Raw genomic sequence first — 13,186 nt, forward strand, 5'->3', positions numbered from 1 at the left:
CCCTCAGTTCTGAAACTGTTTTAACCCTCACTTTTGCAGACTCACAGTGCATTTTAGCATTATAAAGTATCCAAGAAGCCCTGCAGAAGAAAACTTAGAGTTTTCCATACAGTTTGACTACACAACATCTTCTAGGTGTAGTTCTTCCAAACTCCAGCTTGGGATATGCTGATGTAAACAAAATGTCATTTTGCCAGTAGACCAGTTGTTCCAGAAGAAAGACAGATGGGAGAAACAAAATTTTCCAACCCTCTCATTTGGTTCTGAAACTTAAAAAAACCCATTAGTTAACATTTAGGCCTTGTTTTCTTCTTCTATAGAATAATAGATGTATTCGATAAATGTAAGATTCTTTCTAGTAATAAAAAGTTTTAGTTTTTCTACATCAAGATGCAGTTCAAATTGTTATTGGAGATGTAAAGGGATTAGGACTTGGTATCTGATAAATGCTGTAGAGGAGAGATGACAAGGGCTTTTGGGGATTTAAGGGGAAGAAAGGGATGTGCATGTGATTTGAACAAGCATAGTTGCAAATCTCCTCCTTCTTCCTGGAGGACAGAACATCAGGAAATGCCTGGAGGCAGAGCTGGGAGGCCAACTTGGGACTAGTCACAGTAACTGGCAGGAGCTTAGCGCACTGGAGAGGAGATGGGGTGGGAAGGTAAGTTGAGGGTCAGAGAGAAGGATGGGTGATAACAGGCCCTGAATATCATGTGAAGGAGTTTTATTTTGTGTGCTCTTCATTGGTGACGTCCTGTTTCTAACTGGTGTCGTATGTGAAACACACACACAGGCTGTCCTGATTATGACAGTGTGTTAACACTATTGGGGGTCAGTTCTAGAACTGGGGGATGGGGATAGACTTAACTAGAGCAGTATAGCAAAGTGGTGGTTTCTTCCTCTAAGAACTATAGAAAGTGTCTCTTCATTACTGTCCTTTGTCCTTTTATTTATTGTGCTTTAGTTTTTCATGTATCCACTAGAGACATGGTATGTCAAAGAGTTAAGGCAATAGAATCTAGAATCAGATCAAGCATAGGATAAGGAGAGTGCTAAATATGTAACCTTAAACAAGATTTTTAACCTAAGCTTCAGCTTTCTCATTCATAAAATGAGGATAATAATGAATAGGCTTTAAGATAATTTAATAATGTGCTATTTAAGGTGATTGGTACACAATAAATGTTTAATGTTCATTATTATTATCTTAGTGAGATAATATGATGTATGTGCTTTATTACAAGTCCCTATATCCTTCACTTTATTTCTTTTTCTCAATATTATCAATTTCTATTTTTATGTTATTGATAACATCCCTCAGCAGTATTAGAGTCTCATGTTTAGAATGAAAAACACACATTGATGTTGTTCTTTAAAATAACATGTTTAGTCTGGGCATGGTGGCTCATGCCTATAATCCCAGCACTTTGCGAGGCCAGGGCAGGAGGATCATTATAGCCCAGGAGTTTGAGAACAGGCTGGGCAACATAGCAAGACTCTATTTCTACCAAAAAATTAAAAAACAAAATAATGTGTTTATATATGCAATAATTACAGTTTTCACAGCCACCCATAAAATAATTACCAATTAATAACCAAGACTCAGAAGTTAAATAACTTAAAGTCAATACCTAGTAAATAAACAAACTTGAATTAGAAAGCGTGTCCCCTGGCTCTGATTCCTGGCTCTCTATTTACTTCCTCCTAAGTAAGAAAATGCATACTTCATAATTTTTTTTTTGAGAGTACTACTGAAAATATTTAATCTTTCAATGTGTTCTTAACTAATGCCTCATCTACATTTTCAGTGGCTCACGCCTATAATAATCCCAGCACTTTGGGAGGCCAAGGCAGGCAGATCACCTGAGGTCGGGAGTTCATGACCAGCCTGACCAACAGGGAGAAACACCGTCTTTACTAAAAATACGAAAGTAGCCAGGCATGGTGGCACATGCCTGCAATCCCAGCTACTCGGAAAGCCAAGACAGGAGAATCGCTTGAACCCGGGAGGCAGAGGTTACAGTGAGCCAAGATCGACCCATTGCCCTCCAGCCTGAGTAGGCAACAAGAACAAAATTCTATTTTTTTTAAAGATATGCTATATCCTTTAAACATTTTGAGATGCCAAGATTTGTTCAAATATTTTAAATTTGTTTTACTTAGAAAGCCCTTCTCATGATGTGATTTATTTATCTCAATTCCAGAAAATGTTTAAATAAATGAAGTGGCTTTTCAGTTGATTTTTAAAAAATTAATAAACTTAATTTTTTAGGATAGTTTTAAGTTCACAGCAAAATTGAGCAGACAGAGTTCCCATATATCCCTGTCAGCACACAGGCACAAGCTCCCCCTCTATCAACATCCTGCATCAAAGCTACACATTTACAGTCACATGTTGATTAACAACAGAAATACATTCTGAGAAATGCATCCTTAGATGATTTAGTCTTTGTGTGAACAGCATAGACTGTACTTACACAAACCTAGATGGTAGAGCCTACCACACACCTGGGTTCTAGGGTATAGTCTATTGCTCCTAGTTTACAAACCTGTACAGCATGTTACTGAATACTGGAAGCAGTAGTAACACAACTGTAAGTATTTGTGGTTTTTTTGTTTGTTTGTTTTTAGTTTATTGTTTTTTGAGAGGGAGTCTTGCCCTGTCGCCCAGGCTGGAATATAGTGGCGCCATCTCGGCTCACTGCAATTTCCGCCTCCTGGGTTCACACCATTCTCCTGCCTCAGCCTCCGGAGTAGCTGGGACTACAGGCGCCTGCCACCACGTCTGGCTAATTTTTTTGTCTTTTTTAGTAGAGACAGGGTTTCACTGTGTTAGCCAGGATGGTCTTGATCTCCTGACCTCGTGATCCACCCGCCTCGGCCTCCCAAAGTGCTGGGATTACAGGCGTGAGCCACCACACCCAGCCAGTATTTGTGTATTTAAACATATCTAAACATAGAAAAGGTAATGCATTATGCTACAATGTTACAATGACTATGACATTGCTAGGGGATAAGAATTTTTCGGCTCCTTTTTAATGTTGTCCATTGTTGACTGAAACATTGTTATGTGGCTCATAGCTGTACTATAATTGATTAACATAAACAGGCACATCATTATCACCCAAAGTCCCTAGTTTACATTAGGGTTTACTCTTGGTGTTGCACATTCTATGGGTGTTGATGTATTAATGTATAATGATGCATATTCACCATTGTAGCATCATACGGAATACTTTCACTACCCTAAAAATCCTCTGTGCTGTGCATATTCATCCTTCCCTCTGCCCATAGTCAGTTGCTTTTTTATGAAAAAGTTTGAATAATCTACTTCTTATTCCAGAAGTTTTCATTTTATTTTTGTTTTTGCTTTTTAATGTGTTGAGCTTTTGGTTGCTGGTTTGGTCTTGGCTGTGGGAGCTAGAATCAGGGGGAGTACGAGCAGAGCGGCTTTGCACCCCTCCCATAAGGTGGTATCTTGCTGGGATCTTATGCTCCATTTCTACAGGGTGAGAGACAGGCTGGCAGAGGCAGCTTGCCTAAATGCAAAAACAAAAAAATACCATCTTATGTCCAGCTTGGCCCTAAGCATGAAGTGACCAGTGCTGTGGTTTTGAGTACATCCCTCCCTTATCTCAGAGCACTGATGGGCATATGTCTCACAGTGACATGCAGGCAAGCTCACAGACATCGTCTCCACACCAAGGCACATGTTGGAGTTGAGTATATCGCCAATAGCGGCGCAGGAACCGCTGTTCTTTTCAGCCAGGCCCAGAATTCTTCCCAGGAAGCCTAATCTGGAAATACATTTTGGAATATTTGATTGAATAAAACAACTTTTGGCTTGGTCTTGCCCCTCACTGTCATGTACAGGGCATTGCACTGGTTGGTGTCGGAAAATTTAGTTAATTATTGGGCCAAAGATAATCTCTTGAATACTCATTCCAATGAGAAAGACTCCATTGGTCATGGAGCTATATTTCAAGTTACAGAAAAGTCAGTAGGTACACATAGCTATGAATAGGTCCTATGGAAGCATATGAATAGAGATGAAGCAATAGTATTTTTGGGACTTTTCAATGGATGTGGTAGAAGCATTATTTGTGTCATTATTATCTCTGTTAAATGGGTTTCACAGCATACAGAAAAGCCAGTTTTATCTCAATATAGGATACAGAGTATGATCAGTTTTAAACTCATCCTGTCCAAAATGAATCTTACCTTCTTATTAAGCACTTGATTTTTTTCTCCACATGTTATTGTATTGCTTAAAGTCTTAAGCTTAAAAACATGGAATCATTTTCACTTCTAGTTGGTTGTATTTCGTGATGGGGAACACAGCCGAAAAGGCTAAACAGGAGCACAAGCAAAGTGAGAGGTTATCAGAGTGGAGGGTCCAAGCACTGGGGAGTCTATTCCCACGGCATGGATCAGGCTGGATGCCTTGGTGTCCCCATGCTTGCCGTGTGGCCATCCTTGCCAGAAGGAATCTGACATGGCAGGGGAGATGAAGGGAGGGGTAATGTGAGAAGAGGGAGGGGCAGAAAGGAGAGCCAGACTGGAGTACTGAAATCACTGTTCCCACACTAATGTTAGATGTTATCAACTTTTTAAAAAGGATTACTATATTGACTCATATTGGCTTTTGACTTCATATTAATTAGAATGTATTTGAACACTAATGGGGGTAAACTATTTGTAATGCAGTTTTGTTGAGTAATATTTGAAAGAGATTGCCCTCTCAACAAGAATGATAAATCATCTGTTTCAAAAATAGCCACTCTTGAAGTTGACAAGAGCAGGAAGGAATGAAGTGTGCCAGGTAATCTAATAGGTGCTTCCATATACATTATCTCATTTACGCTCCAGAACAATGCTTCTAAGTATCTGTTATTCTCCATTTTTACAATTTATAAATTTTCCAAGGTAATGTCAAACCCAGCCCTGCCTCCTCAGGTACCTTTCTCCTGTGTCTGGCAGAAATTAACACATTTAGCACCATAGGTAGATTTCCTCTGTTTTCTATTTTTATTTTTAAGGTTGGAATTTGAGTTCTTTGGAACTCAAGTTTCTTGAGTCATTTTATAGGTTTTTTCTGCCTAGTTGGCCAATTAAAATAGAGAACTAAGAATGTTTACTCTTTCTTCATAAAAACAGTTTCGCTTGCCTCAATTATATGCAGAGTTCTATTGTCCTTCACGTTGCTCAGGTAGACACAGCGTAAGTTACAGCTAGGAACTTAGAAAAACAGCAGCACTATTTTCTCTCACCTTTATTAGTATATTATGCCAAAGTTAACTCTTATAATTTTTAATTTCAAGTACATATTTTTGAAGTAAATCAATTGTGTATATTAACTATTCAACCATCTCTTGGTCAGTCCATTATAATAACCCTATTTTAATTTTTCTTTCTTTTTTAATGCACCCAAAAGTCTTTTATTTACTTTTTTAACTACAGCCACACTTTGAGCAGGTAAGTATCTGCTCTTTTTTCATAGCAATACTTCACAGTTATTTTAAGATTTTTTTTGCTAGATATTCAGGGACACTAAACTAGAGGGAAAGTTTCCATTACCACACCTATTGAAACAAGCACAGGTAGGGCCATGGTGCTCAGCCTTCAGGGTCACCAACATTTAGAGAACATCGGAAGACACGGATCTTCTCTCCAAAAAAGCACGCACCGAAACAACATTTTAAATACACCTTCAGGGGGCTTTAGTCAGCAGTTCTGAAATGGATCCTCTATTAACTACTGTTTTTTACGGGATACAATTTATATATTTATTTATTCCTTTAGAAATTGTATTGAGACATGTGACATGTATTCCAACTACCTCATTTTAATAGATAATGGTTGTTTTTAAGAAGAACTTTTTAGATTTAGATAACAGATTTGTGTAACACATATAAGTATTTAACTATCAATATTTCCTTAGTGTTAATAGGATTTTCTATTGAAAGATGAAACTAAACTAGTTCATACATGTTTTTACTTAGATTTGGGACATAGGAATTAATAGGGGCCGTACACTTGGCATTCATCTGCTGTATAAAATATAGCTTTATTTTGCAAAATGCTTTCCACCCTTGATTAACATCTTATTGCCTTGTAGGTATGGCACACAATCATTGATCAATCTAATATATGCAATAGGGAGAGCCATAACTACAGATTTACAGATTGTGGAGGTAAGCACTTTAAATATTATGAAATACAATGATAATTTGGAAACCACTTTTTTTTTTTTTTTTTTTTGAGACAGAGTCTCGCTCTGTCGCCCAGGCTGGAGTGCAGTGGCGCAATCTCAGCTCACTGCAAGCTCCGCCTCCCGGGTTCACGCCATTCTCCTGCCTCAGCCTCCTGAGTAGCTGGGACTACAGGCGCCCGCCACCGCGCCCGGCTAATTTTTTGTATTTTTAGTACAAACGGGGTTTCACCGTGGTCTCGATCTCCTGACCTTGTGATCCGCCCGCCTCGGCCTCCCAAAGTGCTGGGATTACAGGCGTGAGCCACCGCGCCCGGCTGGAAACCACTTTTTATGCAATTTGGACTTGTTAAAATTAAAAATAATAATACGCTTATCTGAATTATTACAGTCTATGCTTCTGTTGCTGCTGTATCACTGTGAAGAAGTGTTTTTAATTGTATCCTCCTCCTGAAATAGAGATCACCTGTTCATGGAGGGTGGCACTTCATCCTTTCTCACCTGAATGCAGGGGACTCTCGCCCAGGGTTCCTGTCCCAGATTGGGCTTCCTTCTATCCCACCTTTGCCATCACTGCCAGTCATTGCTGTGTTCCAGAGCTTCAGTAGCTTTTCATAGTTTTTCAAAGAAATTTTGAAATCCTGTGATTAGCATGAGGCCCTTCATGATCTGGCCCCTATGCTACAGTTTGGCTTCATTTTTGCTCACCTCACCACCAAGTGTCAGAGGGCAAGAGAGATGGACAGACACCCCTAAACACGTTTCCTCTAGCTATACTGTACCACTTACAAATTTTCTTGAATTATTGTATAGCTTCACATTTTCTGGATTTCAGAAACACTCTACTTTTTGTCTAGAGAACATTCTTCATCCCAGTTCCTGGCTGGATAATTCCTAATCATCTTTTAAGATTCTGCTCCTATTATCTATTCTGGGAACTTTTTAATGAAGGATTTATACCCTTTCCTCACCTATACTTTCAAGTAATCCTATGAATATATTTTTACGATAGTGCTTATTACCTTATAGTGTAATCACTGGTAAATATGTCTACCCCATGAGGCTACAATAAGTTCCCTGAGGACAGAGATGATATCTTAGTTTTGTCTATTCTAGATTCTTACCGTTTCCTGGCTTTGCTTTCCTCTAGGCTGAATTTTTATTAGGCAGTCTTTTTCCATGTGGAGAGAAGCATAGCTCCCTGCTTATATAATCCTCAGCACTCCCAGCTGCAGAAGGAAGGATACTTTCTCACAGCTTCAAGAGTTCCTGCCCTGAAAAAAGCACTTTGGTTGGTCCTGCTTGGGTCAGAGGCAGCAATCACTGTGTCCAGGGGAAATGGAATACTCTGATTGGTCTAGCCAGGGTCGAACAGCCCCACCCAAGTCACAGGCACTGGGAAGGGGAAGGGGAAGTTCTGAAAGGACAAAGGGCTGTAACCAGAAAGTAAACGAAGCGGACAAAAGCAAATGTCTACAAAAAGATACTTTCACACAAAGTAAAACAAGGATACAATATAAATACAACCTGTACACACCCAGTAGCGTAGGTAAAATTAGACAGATTTATGGTACCAAATGGTGGCAAAGATATGGAGCAACTGGAACTCTTTTATCCTGCTGGGAGGAATGTAACATGACACAACCATGTCAGGAAACAGGCAGTTTTTTTAAATGTTAACTGGAAACCATCTAAATGCCCATCCATAGGTAAATGAATAAGGAAAAGTAATATACCCACACAATGGAATACTATCCTGAAATTTTTAAAATTTGTGTAGCAACATGGATGAATATCAAGGTGATTATGTTTGGTAAAAGAAACCAGTCACATTCTGGGTAATGCAAATGGATCTATAGTGACAAAGGGCAGATCGGTGGTTGCCTGGGACAGAGAGAGATGGACTGCAAGAGGGCCTGAGGACCCTTTTTCAGGGTAGAGGAAATGTACTTGATTGTGTCTATGGTTTCAAAGGGGTACACATTGGTCAAAATTCACTGACTTGTACAGTTTAAGTATATCTAGTTTATTGTACATAAATTAAATCCCAATAAAATTGATTAAAATTAAACACCAGGGCCTGAAACTATGTTAATAAGAACAAGAAGAGCCTTTGTGAATAAAGGTAAATCAACTCTCCCTAAGCAAATAAACAAATACATGTATAGGTCATAAAGGCCTGAACTTTGATCCTAAGCAAAAAAAAAGGACAAGTAGAAGTCATATAATTGTTATCATGAGAGAAGCAGAACTGCTAATTCCCAAAGAAATTATCTTTTTTTGAGTTTTGGCCTGCCTCAGGCTGAGCTGTCAGGACCTGATTTATCAGGGATTCCCTGGACAAGGGAAAGAAAAGCACACTACAGCCAGAACATGCTGATACAAAAGCTCCGCCAATCAAGATTCAGTGTGTGTTTTTATCTTCTAAAATTCGTTAGTTCAATCTTTGCCTCTACAGAATCTAGTGAAGTTTTGTTGTTGTTAATGAATAATAAATGAGGTTCGTATAAATTTAGCAATCTTCAAAATTTCAAAATTCTAGTCACTGACAGCTTTTCAAAATTGGAAAAATGGATTTAGCAGTAGTTAAATTGTTGCAATTTAAAAAAATAAATGAATGAGCTAAGATGAATATCCTTGCCAACAACTGTTAATGTCCAGCAGTCCTGCTAGGCTGCATCAGTTCACAGGGTGATATCTAAAATAAATAATAAAAAAGAAAGTGAAAATGAAATCATTTGCCTCCCTTGTCCCTCTCCAAAGGCACAATTTTCAAACACCTTCCGCATCTCTGGCTCTGGTTTTTATGTTCCCCTGCTAGACATACTCTCAAGCACACATAAAGCCCACCTACAAGCCGAAACACCATCGCCACTCCCCTCCCACCACTACAGGAGCCCAATCCTGGGCACACTGTCCGTGATGTGGAGTTGTGGGCTGTTGGTTACCACCTCCTGGCAGGTGTGAGCAGGGAAGGAAAGAGTGGAGGAGGATTGTTCCTGGCTCTTTAACTTACTTTTCCCTAAAACATTTCTTTCACATTGTAATTAGGCTTGATAGCCCTATTACTATGCAATTTTGAGTATATTAGGGTTGAAGTGAGCTGTTGTGAACTGGAATGCGCATCTTCATCTTACGGCTGTAAGTGTTTGGAGTTCTAATCCACTGATACAAAAAGAGACTTTTGGTAAAATGAAAATTGAAAAAACTTATAACTTATTTATATTTTGGAATATAACTTATTATTCACTTGGAGTCTGACTTATACATAATATTACAACAAATGTTCTGATAACTGAATGCTTGACCTGACCCAATGAGGTAATTCAGCCAATGGACGAATTCATTATCTAAGTGTTCTCAAATAAAGAATGACAGTTGTAAAGATGCAACTATTATGTACCAATTTTGAGCTTTGGAAGTTTCAGTTTCTTTTGAGATTAAAAAAAGTGAGGGGGTTCACTGTATCTCTGTCTGCAAATCTTAGAGAACACTCTATTTGCCTTCAGTAAATATTCATTGAGACTTAATATGTGCTTTGGGAATAGAGCAATGAATAAGGCATAGTTTCTGCTTCATGGACCTTCCTGTCTACATCTGCTTCTTTGGGGTAGGTGTGGTGTTCATCACATTGTCTCAGTCACAGTCTCCCCAGGGACACACAATCTGGGAGTATACATTTCTACTCATTCCAACCATCATCACCAATTTACAAAATCATGTTGCTGCTTAGCATTTAGATATTTGTTTTGTCCAAATGGGAAGTTAGATTGCACTGATCATCTGTCTCTCTGTCCTTCCAGCTGCAGCAGTTTTTCAGTAACATGTTGGAGGAACACTTGAGGATCAGCGTTCATGCCAAATTACAGACAATAAAGAATGAAAATCTGAAAAACAAGAAGCAAAGTGCCAGGATGGCTGCATGGCTAAGGAGAAACACATAGCTTGTGGCTATCTTTCAGCACTCCTCTTGCCTATTATAATGTAGTTTGCTCACAGTTTTGTCTTCCAATACTTTATGAGTCTGGAAAACCATACATTTTGTTTGTATTTCAGTCACATTTATTACTCAGAGTGCCTTTCTTCTCATATTGTCATGTTTGGCCCTGAGGTTGGGTGATTGCTGACAATTTTGCCAATGCTGCTGTATTTCTGGGAAAGATGTCACTTCACGTTGGGCTGTAATCCCACAGAATTCACTTTAAATGTTGTGTAAAAACAAATTAACCTAAGAAAGTCTTGCTTATTTTGTTGTGAAGGCCAGTGGAATATAAAATCATTGGCATTAATGAATAGCACATTCTTTGCTGAGGGAAATAACAGTTTAGCGAGGCCCGAGGGTTTATTTAGTTCAACATTGAAAATTGAAAAGACTAATGAGAAGATAACATGACAATATGAAAAGACAGAAACTCAAAAAGTATATTCACTGAAGATAGAAGAGCCAAAGAAAAGCAGTTGAAAAAGAAAGAGGAGACAATTTAACGAGCCCTAAAGGCAAGAAATGTGTCTTCTCCTGCCCATTTCTCTCTCCCACAGTATATCCTGCATTGAATCACGCGTTGCTAGTTACTGAATTTTATGGTGTCACAAAAAGACAAATGATTGTAGGATCCATGGAAGTGCACTTAGGCTTGCTGTGGTGGAGGCCACAGTGGAGATGAAGGCTTTGCTCTGAAGCTCTTGATTGTGTATTCACCAGTGGGATGGACACCCTTTCGGCCTAAGTGTATGAGTGAAAATAATGATGTCAAAAGACAATAGCAAGTATGGGCTACTATTTAGGGCAAAAGGAATCCTAAAATCAAGGAAACAGAACTACAGGCTAACTGGAGCATAATCTTACAGTTTTGCACTCAGGGGATTAAGTTTGAAACATGGTGTCTTTTGGCCAAATTGAACCTACTTGTAATGTGGACTAACTTACTTTACACATTTTGGTCAGTCCCAGTGTATGGAATTAGCTTAGTTTTCTCATGCTTGATTAAAACAAGACAACTAAAGCCAATCATTCCTCTTATAGACTTTGTGTATATGATTTAATCTTTTATTGTATTTTTATTTTTGTAGAATGGGGGTAAAACTACAGATCTCCACCTCAGGGTGATATTTGTAAAGGTTACGGAGTGTGACATCAATTAACAGTCTTTAAAGATGTTACATAAGCTCAAAGCAATGTGACCTAAGACGTTTTTCCTATTTCTTGTATAAGTTAAGGCAGCCATAAATGAAAATACGAAACAAAATTTTGCTTTTATATTTGCTTCACAAGAGGGTTCTCCCTGAGTGTCAGGGGGAGGCTGTGGGACTTCACCGTGTGGACAAACGAAAGCACAGGTCAGAGAATTTCTTCAAATTTAGAAATGTAAATTTTCAGCAATAAAATATCTGCATGCCTTCAAAGTGTTGTAGGTGAGACACTTTCCTGTTTTTTTTCTTAAACACTCATTCTATATTTCCCATATTTCCTCTGATAATGAATCTCATCTTTCAATAACTTTGTCTTCATGTGTCCTCTCAACTGCTTTTCTCTTCCTCCTCTTCCTCTCTGTCTTCGTCCATTTTGTGCTGCTGTCACAGAATACCTTAGACTGGGTAATTTGTGAAGAACAGAGATGTGTTTCTTATCATTCTGGAGGCTGGAGATTCCAAGGTCCAGGGGCCTGCATCTCACTAGGGCCTTCTTGCTGTGTCATCCCCCATGGTGAAAGGCAAGAGGGCAAGAGAAAGAAGAGAGAAGAGGACTGAACTCATCCTTTTTATCAAGAACCCTCTCCCATGACGACTAGCCAACTCCCATGATAAGAGCATTAATCTATTCATGAAGGCAGAACCTTCATGACCTAATCACCTCTTGAAAGTCCCACCTCTCAACATTGCATTGAGGATTAAGTTTTCAACACATCACCTTGGAGGGACATATTCAAACCATACATAGCTCTCTCCTCTATTTCCACTCCCGTTGTTTCTCTCTCAAGCTCCCTCTTCCCTTCTCCCCTTTTCCCCTTTCTCCTCTTTCCAGTGACCTCTGCCTTCCTTCTGCCTGGTTGTTCTTATCCTCACTCCTTGGTCTTCCCACGCAACCATGGTCTCAGTCCACCAAGTGTGCTTTGAAGCTGACACTCAGGGTCAAGAAGGCTCTGATGCCTGGTATTGGGTGATGCCAAGAACTACTGATCTTGCCAAAAGAGCATGTAGGCTGGTCTTTCCAGACAGTTAAAAGTTAAACTGAATCCTAGTACATCTTAGCTTCTGTGGTAATTAAATACTGCTGAAGGTGTTTCTCCAAAATCAAATGCCCAAATATTTGATTAATAGTCTTTCCTCTAAATATGAGAAAAAAAATAGATGATATAACATTTTTACTTACTTGGATGAAGCTGGTTACTTAAGCACTGCATTTTATTATGCTTTACCTTATACAAAGTATAAAAACAGGTAATTGTTGATTGGTTTCTGTGGTAGCAATAATGCAGTAACAGGTCAGGGAGTGGTACTGAGGCTGATTTGTCTGTGTGGCATTAATACTTTATTAACCAATAAAAACTGCTTGTCTATTATCACCCCAACTATAAAATGATTTCCCTGACCCAGTCCATTTATTGTATACCTTTCTTCCTGAAAATAATTAGCAATGTATACAATATAGTCATGATTTTTTCCAATTTCATTATTAGAAATTAAATTTTTTCTCACAATCTTACGCCTTTTTTTTTTTTTTTTTTTTTTTTGCCCAAACCCATTCAGTGACTTGTCATTGTTGACTTTAAATGAAAGAACAAATGCCTTAGTGTGATGTTCAACATCTTTTGTAATTTAGATCTCTGGGACCAATCTGTATAGCAATTTATTCTGGGGAAGGCATGAAGAAGCAAAGTGAGATGAGATTTAAAATGCAGTTCATCTTAGTTACTTCTCGTGTTTAATCCATTCTTTGCTCCAATAAAAGCTATTTTTTTCTCATGCAAACTGTAG

The 13,186-nt window shown here is 38.7% G+C and overlaps 1 protein-coding gene across 1 annotated transcript in view; it reads left to right on the forward strand.

Moving 5' to 3' along the window:
* LVRN (laeverin) overlaps positions 1-12,914 on the forward strand; it is a 75,795-nt gene extending 62,881 nt beyond the window's left edge. The window contains exons 19-20 of the mRNA XM_031666413.1: positions 6,119-6,194; positions 10,015-12,914. Coding sequence (XP_031522273.1) covers positions 6,119-6,194; positions 10,015-10,155 — 217 coding nt within the window. The 3' untranslated portion in view covers positions 10,156-12,914. The remainder of the gene's footprint in view (positions 1-6,118; positions 6,195-10,014) is intronic.
* The last annotated feature ends 272 nt before the right edge of the window (positions 12,915-13,186 follow it).

The sequence above is a fragment of the Papio anubis genome, chromosome 5 (genome assembly GCF_008728515.1).
Source record: "Papio anubis isolate 15944 chromosome 5, Panubis1.0, whole genome shotgun sequence".
NCBI lineage: Eukaryota > Metazoa > Chordata > Mammalia > Primates > Cercopithecidae > Papio > Papio anubis.